The sequence below is a fragment of the Coregonus clupeaformis genome, chromosome 20 (assembly GCF_020615455.1).
Source record: "Coregonus clupeaformis isolate EN_2021a chromosome 20, ASM2061545v1, whole genome shotgun sequence".
In the NCBI taxonomy this organism is placed as follows: Eukaryota; Metazoa; Chordata; class Actinopteri; order Salmoniformes; family Salmonidae; genus Coregonus; species Coregonus clupeaformis.
The window spans coordinates 55146345-55159382 of NC_059211.1; the positions used below are offsets into that span (position 1 = coordinate 55146345).

At 42.3% G+C, this 13038-nt stretch overlaps 1 protein-coding gene across 1 annotated transcript in view; it reads right to left on the reverse strand.

The window, feature by feature from the left end:
* Positions 1-11920, reverse strand: part of zgc:103559 (Allantoinase, mitochondrial) — a 35526-nt gene extending 23606 nt beyond the window's left edge. The window contains exons 1-3 of the mRNA XM_045205587.1: positions 11695-11920; positions 4020-4171; positions 862-976 (exon numbers count right to left, since the gene is read on the reverse strand). Coding sequence (XP_045061522.1) covers positions 862-976; positions 4020-4171; positions 11695-11850 — 423 coding nt within the window. The 5' untranslated portion in view covers positions 11851-11920. The remainder of the gene's footprint in view (positions 1-861; positions 977-4019; positions 4172-11694) is intronic.
* Positions 11921-13038: the final 1118 nt, after the last annotated feature.

The window sequence follows — 13038 nt, forward strand, 5'->3', positions numbered from 1 at the left end:
GACAGGACTTTTTGACAGTTGAGAAAGAGCCTTCCCACTGGGCACAGATGTCAGATCAACGTCTAGTTTTTATTTACATTTGGTTGAGTTGTCAACTAACGTGAATTCAACATTAAATCTAAAAAATAGTCACCATGTCATTGGATTTAGGTAAAAAATTGGGTGAAAAAAAAGACAAAATGCCCTTAAGTTGATTACTTTTTGCAAATCCAATCAGTTTTCCACGTTGATGGAAACAATGTTGATTCAACCGGTTTTTACCCATTGGGTTAGTTTTAGCTATACTCTTTCTCCAATCAGTGGCCTTGTGGTTAAAGTGTCCACCCTGAGATTGGAAGGTTGGAAGGTTGATCCCTGGCCGAGTCATACTAAAGACTGTAAAAATGGGTCCTGATGCGTCTCTGCTTGGCACTCAGCATTACATTCATTTAGCAGACGCTCTTATCCAGAGCGACTTACAGTTAGTGAGTGCAAATGTTGAGTTCACATTATTTATTTTTTCATACCCCCTGTGGGAATCGAACCCACAACCCTGGCGTTGCAAACGCCATGCTCTATCAACTGAGCTACATCCCTGCCGGCCATTCCCTCCCCTACCCTGAGCCAATTGCACACCGCCCCATGGGTCTCCCGGTCGCGGCCGGTTACGACAGAGCCTGGATTCGAACCAAGATCTCTAGTGGCACAGCTAGCACTGCGATGCAGTGCCTTAGACCACTGCACCACTTGGGAGACTCATTAAGCATTAAGGAGATAGATTGGGGGGAAGGTCTTGCGAGAGATTGCAGGAGATAGGCCTCTGCTCCTATGAGCCAAGACTTATGCAAGGATACTTACTTCTTCCCACAGCTAGTACTGTACCTGGTTGCCAGGGATGACCCCTCCCCAGAAGGCAGTGTCTACAAAACACTTTCCTGACGCTGCTGCCATCTTCTCATGGAGGTTATCCAGGGTGGTGGTCGGAGGGATGCTGTTGCTATGGGGACAGGAATTAGAACACAGTTCAGTTGTCACATTTTAAAACTATTTTCAATACTTGTAGATGTCCTCAGCGATCCTCAGTTTGGCCAGATCTGAATGTGTTCATTGAGTAAAGGAGTAGCCTAAGTTAGTCAATTTGACAAGCATGTCTGAAAATGTGATCTTTATTCAAGGTCAGCTTTAGAAAAGTAAATCTTAGGCAATCGGTGGTTTACCCTTCTTCCACTATCTCCAACTCCTAACCCCTGCCCTGACCCCTGACCCCTGTATGTGGACAATGGGTAATGGTTCTGTGGGAAAGGGAACTCAGTCAGCCTCTATCACTCCTTACCCCTACCCATTTGGCCCTAACTCCTCAATGTCTGCATATCTGAAGGGTCTGGATTGGCATAACCAGAAAAGCTTCAACCTTACAGATCTGCTGACAATGAAGGGTTAGGGCCAAGGAGACGGGTAGGAAGCTAATTGTGACTGGCTGTTCCATGTTCTTGGTAAGAGGACCACAATGGAAATAAATCCCAGACTTTATCCTCCATGATTCTACTCATGTACATGTATGTCTTTTTCAGGTTTATGTGTGCTTGTTTTTAAAATGGTAGAATTAATAAACTAAACTAAACTTAGTAGTGACTTACAGGGACATGTCCACTATGGTAGTGACTTACAGGGACATGTCCACTATGGTAGTGACTTACAGGGACATGTCCACTATGGTAGTGACTTACAGGGACATGTCCACTATGGTAGTGACTTACAGGGACATGTCCACTACGGTAGTGACTTACAGGGGCATGTCCACTATGGTAGCGACTTACAGGGACATGTCCACTATGGTAGTGACTTACAGGGACATGTCCACTATGGTAGTGACTTACAGGGAAATGTCCACTATGGTAGTGACTTACAGGGACATATCCACTATGGTAGTGACTTACAGGGACATGTCCACTATGGTAGTGACTTACAGGGACATGTCCACTATGGTAGTGACTTACAGGGACATGTCCACTATGGTAGCGACTTACAGGGACATGTCCACTATGGTAGTGACTTACAGGGACATGTCCACTATGGTAGTGACTTACAGGGACATGTCCACTAAGGTAGTGACTTACAGGGACATGTCCACTATGGTAGTGACTTACAGGGACATGTCCACTATGGTAGTGACTTACAGGGACATGTCCACTATGGTAGACGACTTACAGGGACATGTCCACTATGAGTAGTGACTTACAGGGACATGTCCACTATGGTAATCGACTTACAGGGACATGTCCACTATGGTAGTGACTTACAGGGACATGTCCACTATGGTAGTGACTTACAAGGACATGTCCACTATGGTAGTGACTTACAGGGACATGTCCACAATGGTAGTGACTTACAGGGACATGTCCACTATGGTAGTGACTTACAGGGACATGTCCACTATGGTAGTGACTTACAGGGACATGTCCACTATGGTAGTGACTTACAGGGACATGTCCACTATGGTAGTGACTTACAGGGACATGTCCACTATGGAAGTGACTTACAGGGGCATGTCCACTATGGTAGTGACTTAAAGCGACATGTCCACTATGGTAGCGACTTACAGGGACATGTCCACTATTGTAGTGACTTACAGGGACATGTCCACTATGGAAGTGACTTACATGGACATGTCCACTATGGTAGTGACTTACAGGGACATGTCCACTATGGTAGTGACTTACAGGGACATGTCCACTATGGTAGTGACTTACAGGGACATGTCCACTATGGTAGTGACTTACAGGGACATGTCCACTATGGTAGTGACTTACAGGGACATGTCCACTACGGTAGTGACTTACAGGGGCATGTCCACTATGGTAGCGACTTACAGGGACATGTCCACTATGGTAGTGACTTACAGGGACATGTCCACTATGGTAGTGACTTACAGGGAAATGTCCACTATGGTAGTGACTTACAGGGACATATCCACTATGGTAGTGACTTACAGGGACATGTCCACTATGGTAGTGACTTACAGGGACATGTCCACTATGGTAGTGACTTACAGGGACATGTCCACTATGGTAGCGACTTACAGGGACATGTCCACTATGGTAGTGACTTACAGGGACATGTCCACTATGGTAGTGACTTACAGGGACATGTCCACTATGGTAGTGACTTACAGGGACATGTCCACTATGGTAGTGACTTACAGGGACATGTCCACTATGGTAGTGACTTACAGGGACATGTCCACTATGGTAGCGACTTACAGGGACATGTCCACTATGGTAGTGACTTACAGGGACATGTCCACTACGGTAACGACTTACAGGGACATGTCCACTATGGTAGTGACTTACAGGGACATGTCCACTATGGTAGTGACTTACAAGGACATGTCCACTATGGTAGTGACTTACAGGGACATGTCCACAATGGTAGTGACTTACAGGGACATGTCCACTATGGTAGTGACTTACAGGGACATGTCCACTATGGTAGTGACTTACAGGGACATGTCCACTATGGTAGTGACTTACAGGGACATGTCCACTATGGTAGTGACTTACAGGGACATGTCCACTATGGAAGTGACTTACAGGGGCATGTCCACTATGGTAGTGACTTAAAGCGACATGTCCACTATGGTAGCGACTTACAGGGACATGTCCACTATTGTAGTGACTTACAGGGACATGTCCACTATGGAAGTGACTTACATGGACATGTCCACTATGGTAGTGACTTACAGGGACATGTCCACTATGGTAGTGACTTACAGGGACATGTCCACTATGGTAGTGACTTACAGGGACATGTCCACTATGGTAGTGACTTACAGGGACATGTCCACTATGGTAGTGACTTACAGGGACATGTCCACTATGGTGGTGACTTACAGGGACATGTCCACTATGGTAGTGACTTACAGGGACATGTCCACTATGGTACTGACTTACAGGGACATGTCCACTATGGTAGTGACTTACAGGGACATGTCCACTATGGTAGTGACTTACAGGGGCATGTCCACTACAGTAGTGACTTACAGGGGCATGTCCACTATGGTAGTGACCCCTCCTGCAGCAGCGGCCCTCGTGGCGGTCCAGAATCCCTCCCAGGTGGTGCGACCCGGTTCATTCACATGGACATGACAGTCCACGATACCAGGCATCACCAGACTGTCTCCCACATCCAACACCTGCCATCAGAGTAACAAATATATGTTATAGATACAGCTATACATGTTATAGCACCTGCCATTACCGTAATGCTACATCAGTAATGCTATGATCAGTAACGCTACATCAGTAATGCTATCATCAGTAACGCTACATCAGTAATGCTATGATCAGTAACGCTACATCAGTAATGTTATGATCAGTAACGCTACATCAGTAATGCTATCATCAGTAACGCTACATCAGTAATGCTATGATCAGTAACGCTACATCAGTAATACTATGATCAGTAACGCTACATCAGTAATGCTATGATCAGTAACGCTACATCAATAATGCTATGATCAGTAACGCTACATCAGTAATGCTATGATCAGTAACGCTACATCAGTAATACTATGATCAGTAACGCTACATCAGTAATGCTATGATCAGTAACGCTACATCAGTAATGCTATGATCAGTAACGCTACATCAGTAATGCTATGATCAGTAACGCTACATCAGTAATGCTATGATCAGTAACGCTACATCAGTAATGCTATGATCAGTAACGCTACATCAGTAATGCTATGATCAGTAACGCTACATCAGTAATGCTATGATCAGTAACGCTACATCAGTAATGCTATGATCAGTAACGCTACATCAGTAATGCTATGATCAGTAACGCTACATCAGTAATGCTATGATCAGTAACGCTACATCAGTAATGCTATGATCAGTAACGCTACATCAGTAATGCTATGATCAGTAACGCTACATCAGTAATGCTATGATCAGTAACGCTACATCAGTAATGCTATGATCAGTAACGCTACATCAGTAATGCTATGATCAGTAACGCTACATCAGTAATGCTATGATCAGTAACGCTACATCAGTAATGCTATGATCAGTAACGCTACATCAGTAATGCTATGATCAGTAACGCTACATCAGTAATGCTATGATCAGTAACGCTACATCAGTAATGCTATGATCAGTAACGCTACATCAGTAATGCTATGATCAGTAACGCTACATCAGTAATGCTATGATCAGTAACGCTACATCAGTAATGCTATGATCAGTAACGCTACATCAGTAATGCTATGATCAGTAACGCTACATCAGTAATGCTATGATCAGTAACGCTACATCAGTAATGCTATGATCAGTAACGCTACATCAGTAATGCTATGATCAGTAACGCTACATCAGTAATGCTATGATCAGTAACGCTACATCAGTAATGCTATGATCAGTAACGCTACATCAGTAATGCTATGATCAGTAACGCTACATCAGTAATGCTATGATCAGTAACGCTACATCAGTAATGCTATGATCAGTAACGCTACATCAGTAATGCTATGATCAGTAACGCTACATCAGTAATGCTATGATCAGTAACGCTGACATCAGTAATGCTATGATCAGTAACGCTACATCAGTAATGCTATGATCAGTAACGCTACATCAGTAATGCTATGATCAGTAACGCTACATCAGTAATGCTATGATCAGTAACTCTACATCAGTAATGCTATGATCAGTAACGCTACATCAGTAATGCTATGATCAGTAACGCTACATCAGTAATGCTATGATCAGTAACTCTACATCAGTAATGCTATGATCAGTAACGCTACATCAGTAATGCTATGATCAGTAACGCTACATCAGTAATGCTATGATCAGTAACGCTACATCAGTAATGCTATGATCAGTAACGCTACATCAGTAATGCTATGATCAGTCTTAATCCTGGTCCTGGGCATTACAATGAACGCGTATAACTATTTATAACCTCATTTCTTAACTCTGGTCCTTGGGACCCAAAGTGGTTCACATTCTGGTTTTTGCTTTACCTGATTCAAATCATCAAAACTTGATGATGAGTTTATCATTTGAATCAGCTATGTAGTGCTGGGGCAAAAAACAAAAATGTGCACCCCCTTGGGTCCCAGGACCAGAATTAAGAAACACGGTTATAAATAGTTATACACCTTCATAGTAATGTTCAATCAGTAGTGTTATGTTATAGATACAGGCTGGGTCCCAAATGGCACCCTATTCCCTATATAGTGCACTACTTTTGACCAGGCCCATAGGGCTCATAGAACTCTGGTCAAAAGTAGTGCACTATGTAGGGAATAGGGTGCTATTTGGGACCCAGACATAGAAAATACAGATGTTATTACAGTGTAATAAAATTGTTAAAGAATGACGAACGACTTCAGCAATCTAGGCCACAAAATAGCCTAGATTGAACTACGACTACAGATGGCTGGTATGAATACACTGAATGACAAATCAGTATATTTTCTCTCCAACAGGGGGAGTAAGTGAGCCAGAGAACCAAGTTTTAAGTTTCAAGTTTTATTAGTCTTATGTACAGGATACACATGGTAGACACCGTCCAACGAAGTGCTTACTTGCCGGTTCCTTTTCAACAATGCAACAACAATAAGAAATAATAAAAGATAAGTAAGTTGCAAAGAAAAAAACCATATCTCAGACTGGCCAATAAAAATAAAATATTAAGATAGGCAGTCTGAGATATGGTCAGCATCCCGGAGTCGCCTCTTCACTGTTTACGTTGAGACTGGTGTTTTGCGGGTACTATTTAATGAAGCTGCCAGTTGAGGACCTGTGAGTCGCCTGTTTCTCAAACTAGACACTCTAATGTATTTGTCCTCTTGCTCAGTTGTGCACCGGGGCATCCCACTCCTCTTTCTATTCTGGTTAGAGCCAGTTTGCGCTGTTCTGTGAAGGGAGTAGTACACAGCGTTGTACGAGATCTTCAGTTTCTTGGCAATTTCTCGCATGGAATAGCCTTAATTTCTCAGAACAAGAATAGACTAACGAGTTTCAGAAGAAAGTTATGTGTTTCTGGCCATTTTGAGCCTGTAATCGAACCCACATTTGCTGATGCTCCAGATACTCAACTAGTCTCAAGAAGGCCAGTTTAATGCTTCTTTAATCAGCACAACGGTTTTCAGCTGTGCTAACAAAATTGCGAAAGGGTTTTCTAATGATCAATTAGCCTTTTAAAATGATAAACTTGGATTAGCAAACACAACGTGCCATTGGAACACAGGACTGATGGTTGCTGATAATGGGCCTCTGTACGCCTATGTAGATATTCCATTAAAAATCAGCCGTTTCAAGCTACAATAGCCATTTACAACATTAACAATGTCTACACTGTATTTCTGATCAATTTGATGTTATTTTAATGAACAAAATAATTGCTTTTCTTTCGAAAACAAGGACATTTCTAAGTGACCCCAAACTTTTGAACGGTAGTGTATATACACTGAAGAAAAATATAAATGCAACATGTAAAGTGTTAATCCCATGTTTCATGAACTGAAATAAAATATCCTAGAAATGTTCCACTCGCACAAAAAGCTCAATTTTTGGGCACAAATTTGTTTACATCCCAGTTATTGAGCATTTCTCCTTTGCCAAGATAATCCATCCACCTGACAGGTGTAGCATATCAAGAAGCTGATTAAACAGCATGATCATTACACAGGTGCACTTTGTGCTGGGGACAATAAAAGGCCACTCTAAAATGTGCACTTTTGTCACACAACACAATGCCACAGATGTCTCAAATTTTGAGGGAGCGTGCAATTGGCATGCTGACTGCAGGAATGTCCACCAGAGCTGTTGTCAGAGAATGTATTGTTAATTTCTCTACCATATGCCAACGTTGTTTTAGAGAATTTGGCAGTATGTCCAACCGGCCTCACAACCGCAGACCACTTGTAACAACGCCAGTCCAGGACCTCCACATCTGGCTTCTTCACCTGCGGGATCGTCTGAGACCAGCCACCCGGACAGCTGATGAAACTGTGGGTTTGCACAACCGAAGAATTTCTGCACAAACTGTCAGAAACCGTCTCAGAGAAGCTCATCTGCATGCTCATCGTCTTCACCAGGGTCTTGACCTGACTGCAGTTCTGCGTCGTAACTGACTTCAGTGGGCAAATGCTCACCTTCAATGGCCATTGGCACGCTGGAGAAGTGTGCTCTTCACAGATTAATCCCGGTTTCAACTGTACCCGGGCAGATGGCAGACAGTGTGTATGACATTGTGTGGGCGAGCGGTTTGCTGATGTCAATGTTGTGAACAGAGTATCCCATGGTGACGATGAGGTTATGGTATGGGCATGCATAAGCTACCGACAATGAACACAATTGCATTTTATCGATGGCAATTTGAATGCACAGAGTTACCATGAAGAGATCCTGGGGCCCATTGTCGTGCCATTAATCCGCCGCCATCACCTCATGTTTCAGCATGATAATGCCCAGCCCCATGTCACAAGGATCAGTACAAAATTCCTGGAAGATGAAAATGTCCCAGTTCTTCCATGGCCTGCATACTCACCAGACATGTCACCCATTGAGCATGTTTGGGATGCTCTGGAACGACAGTGTGTTCCAGTTCCCACCAATATCCAGCAACTTTGCACAGCCATTGAAGAGGAGTGGGACAGCATTCCACAGGTCACAATCAACAGCCTGATCAATATGCGAAGGAGATGTCACGCTGCATGAGCCAAATGGTGGTCACACCAGATACTGACTGGTTTTCTGGTCCACGCCCCAACTTTTGTTTAAAGGTATCTGTCACCAACAGATGCAAATCTGTATTCCCAGTAATGTGAAATACATAGATTAGGGTCTAATGAATTGCGTTACTATGGACCACCCATACGTAAAAATGTATGCGCACATGACTGTAAGTCGCTTTGGATAAAAGCGTCTGCTAAAATGGCATATTATACAGAAGGATGCTAATTCGTAAATTTTCTATCCGAATATTTTGCATAAAGATAAGCATTATTACGTTATAGAAGTAACTCTGGTAGGCCCAAAACATTCTTCCTTTTCATGCAATAGCTAAAGCCTAATAATAGCCATACCACAGCAAACCTTCACAAAAGTTGCTTAACTTTGTTAAGGTAATATCTAAAGTAAGTCAAGTCATTGTTTACAGGGAAAATACGAGCAGGATGTTATATCGTGGCAAACACAGCATTACAGTTGGAACTTAATTTGGCCAAAGAAAATGGCTCAACAGAATGAAACAAAACATTTTCCGAGCTAGTTTAAACCTTCACAAAAGGTTTTGAACAGGCTAGATTGCAGCAATTACCAAGAAAGGCTAGTTCCTATTGTACCCAACTAATGACAGCAATGGCCTACTGTTATTTATTTTACATCTTAAACTAAATACTGATCACACAATTAAAAAGACAGATCAAACTTAATTTAGCCAACGAAAATGTCTCAACAGAATTAAACAAAACACATTTTGCATATTTAAATAGCTGGTTTTGATCAATAAATAGGCTTACAAAAATAACAATATATACAATAAGAATGATAAAACAAATTATTATGAATACAAAAATAAATAAATGTAAGTTCCAAAATAAAATAGAAAGTTTCACAGTAGTCTGCATCATAGCCAACGTTATTCTCATCTGAGTCCACTACAATATAAAAATGTGTCCACATGGATATTAAAACTTGTCCACTTTTTCCTCTAACTGTCGTTTTACTTAAATGAAAAAGGCCTCCATCTTCGCAATCAACAGTAGCCTGCCTCTCTCGCTCTCCTCAGCAGCAAGCGCACTTGCGCGCAAGGAGTGTGAGAATGGTGCTGAAGCATGAATTCAGGGTGTAGATAGATATATTTAATTAATCTGCTTTTACATTTTATTCACTAACCTGTGTAGGCCTTTTACCCCTCAGTAGCCTACTGGCGTTACCGCGTGATTCAGAAATTAGGGAGAGAGATTTTTAATTAGAGAAGAATGGATTAACCTTTTCGATGCCAGTTCAGAACTTTATTTTGCTGGTCGGAACAGTGGAACGTAACATTATTTTTTTTTTTTACAAATAATTTCGGTTCCAACCCCTGCTTAGAGCGTTCAATGAACGTTTTAATAAGACCTTTAATAACACTGCTAGCTTAATTTGGGTTAACTGTTTTGAACTCCAAGCACAGATAGGACATATGGAAATCCATTTGCTTAGGCATTAATCATGCAAACACATTTCTTTTTTATTGTGGCATGGCATCAGTGAGATTCAAACGTATGATCTTCTGTTTTGCTGACGCTGAGAACTGAATGTTTCTCAAAAACATTCTTATAATGTTACTAGAATGTTACTAATGTTTTCTTGTGGTTTTTATGGAACGCTTTTTTAATGTTCTGAGAACTTTAAATAGAACCATGTTCACCTTGTGCTACCTTGTCCTGGACCTGCTGTTCTCTCTCTCTCTCTCTCTCTCTCTCTCTCTCTCTCTCTCTCTCTCTCTCTCTCTCTCTCTCTCTCTCTCTCTCTCTCTCTCTCTCTCTCTGTGTCTCTCTCTCTGTCTCTCTCTCTCTCACTATCCATCTATCTCTCTCTCTCTCTCTCTCTCTCTCTCTCTCTCTCTCTCTCTCTCTGTTCTCTCTCTTTCTGTTCTCTCTCTCTCTCTGTTCTCTCTCTCTCTCTCAATGTTCTACGTCTGCTTTGCTTGCTCTCTGGGTTTTTAGGCTCAGTTTCTGTATAAGCAAATAGTGAAAACTACTTATGTAAAAAGGGCTTTATAAATAGATTTGATTTGAACCATGAGGAAACCTGCAGAAAACATTATGCTGAAGTATTGAAATTCCCACAGAAGAACGTTGTTTCTTAACTGTTCTCTGAACTATTTGAGAACATTCCCAATGTCAAACCAGTTGGAGAAAACGTTACTAGAACATGTTTAATCATGTTTGAATAACATTCAAAATAACATTATTTTGTCAAGTTCTTTAAATGTGCTAATAATGTTCCAAAGCCAAGCAACTATCCTGCACTATTCCCAGAACGTTGTGGGAAGGTTGTATGCAAAATAACCATAGGACAACCATAGGACAACCACGGTCTCACCAAGCTCTAAGAAACATATAGTTCTCAGAACGTTATGCGCTAGCTGGGCAGCCAGGTCACCCGTGATGCAAGTCAGTATTTGACGTCCATCCATGTCTGAGGACGTCGGGAGATGATGTGGAAACTGGCCACTAGGGGGCAACAGTGAGCGCCGTCACCTTCAAGTAGGTTTTGGTTTTGGTAAGGTGCTGAAGATGGGGATAGTGGATGGGCCTAAGAATCTGCCTTTGATTCCAAAGGTTGCAAGTTCAAATCCAGCAATAGAAAATAGTTTTTGAGATTTTTGTTTTAAACCTATCCCAATCCTTAACCCTTACCTTAACTATTCGGAGTTAATGCCCAATCTTAAGATTTCGGAGTTAATGCCTCAACTTAACCTTAAACACTTCAAAATTTGACGTTTGAGAAGCATGGATGAACGTCTAATTCTGACGTGAGACTGTGAGACCTAGTAGAGCTGGGAAGTGTTTGTCTTCATTGGAAATTATTGCACAAACATTCTGAGCAAACAAAATAGTAATTAACGCAAAAAATAGCAATAATAAAGCTTAAGTTGAGCAGAAGCCGGAAAAAGACGCTCCTCAGCTCCACCAGAGAGCCACATAGAGCCTACCTCACAGCCAGCGGCAGCATCCCCAGCAGAACCACTGGAGTCTGGGAGGACGTTGTGTATCTTCCCCTCCTTGATGACGATCAGAGCAGGCCGTATCTCAGTGCCACACAGAACCCTCCTGCTCCTCACTGCACTCACGGTCGACCCAGGCTCCATTACTGTTGGACTACCTGGGCTAGTCTAAAGAGTGAAACAACTGGGCTCTGCTTTTAAGTCTGGTCTGTGTACAGATATTCAGTGAAATACTGTGGAGGCACCTCCCCCCAAGGCAGGCAAGCGAGGCTTGCGTAACATAGTGTTCACAGACAGTGATAAAGGTTTGTTGACCTCTCCTTTGGTCTGTACACAGAATGAACCCACGAGCCAAGCACTGTGTATAAAGCAGCCAGCTTTGAGGGGGATGTATGTTAGTAAAATATGTCTAGTAAGATCCATCTCTCTTTAACATTAGATTTGCAACTTTTACACTATCCTTGGATGTGATGTGGCCAAGCCACATTCCTGAATCATGTGAGCTGCCTCCTCTCCTTGTTCGGGCAGGCTTCGGCGTTCGTCGTCACCGGCCTTCTAGCCACTGCCGCTCCTCATCTCATCACTCCATTTGTTTTGTCTTGTCTATTACACACACCCCTCATTAGTACATGTATAAGTGTTCCCTCTGCCCCCCTTGTCCTTGTGGGTGATTGTTTAATGTGAGGAGAGAGTAGCTCGGTTGAGCGATGTCTATTTTGTATTGGTTGTATCGGTTGAACGGTTGCATTTTGTATTGCTGGGGTATATTTTCCCTGTGCGCCTGTTTCGTTCCAGTGAGCCTGTTTTGCGCACTGGACTGTTTGACGCTATCCAGCGTAACTCTGTGCTACGGAATAAACTCTGTATTCTGTGATTTACCCTCCTGCGCCTGACTCCTCTCACAGTGCAGCTATTATCATACTGTAAATGCCATAGTATTTAGACACTGAGTGTACAAAACATTGGAAACACCTGCTCTTTCCATGACATAGACTGACCAGGTGAATCCAGGTGAAAGCTAATCAACCTTTATTGATGTCACTTGTTAAATCCACTTCAATCAGTGTAGATGAAGGGGAGGAGACAGGTTTAAAGAAGGATTTTAAAGCCTTGAGACAATTGAGACGTGGATTGTGTATGTGTCCCATTCAGAGGGTGAATGGGCAAGACAAAATATTTAAGTTACAATTGACGGAGTCACCCATAATTCACCTAATGATATTTTGAAGGAAGAAACAAAGTATTTTAAGCATATGTTTTCTTTTCAGTCGCCTCCATCTCCTCTAACTGAAGCTAATTGTAGAGATTTTTTTCCTATTGATAATGTCAAAT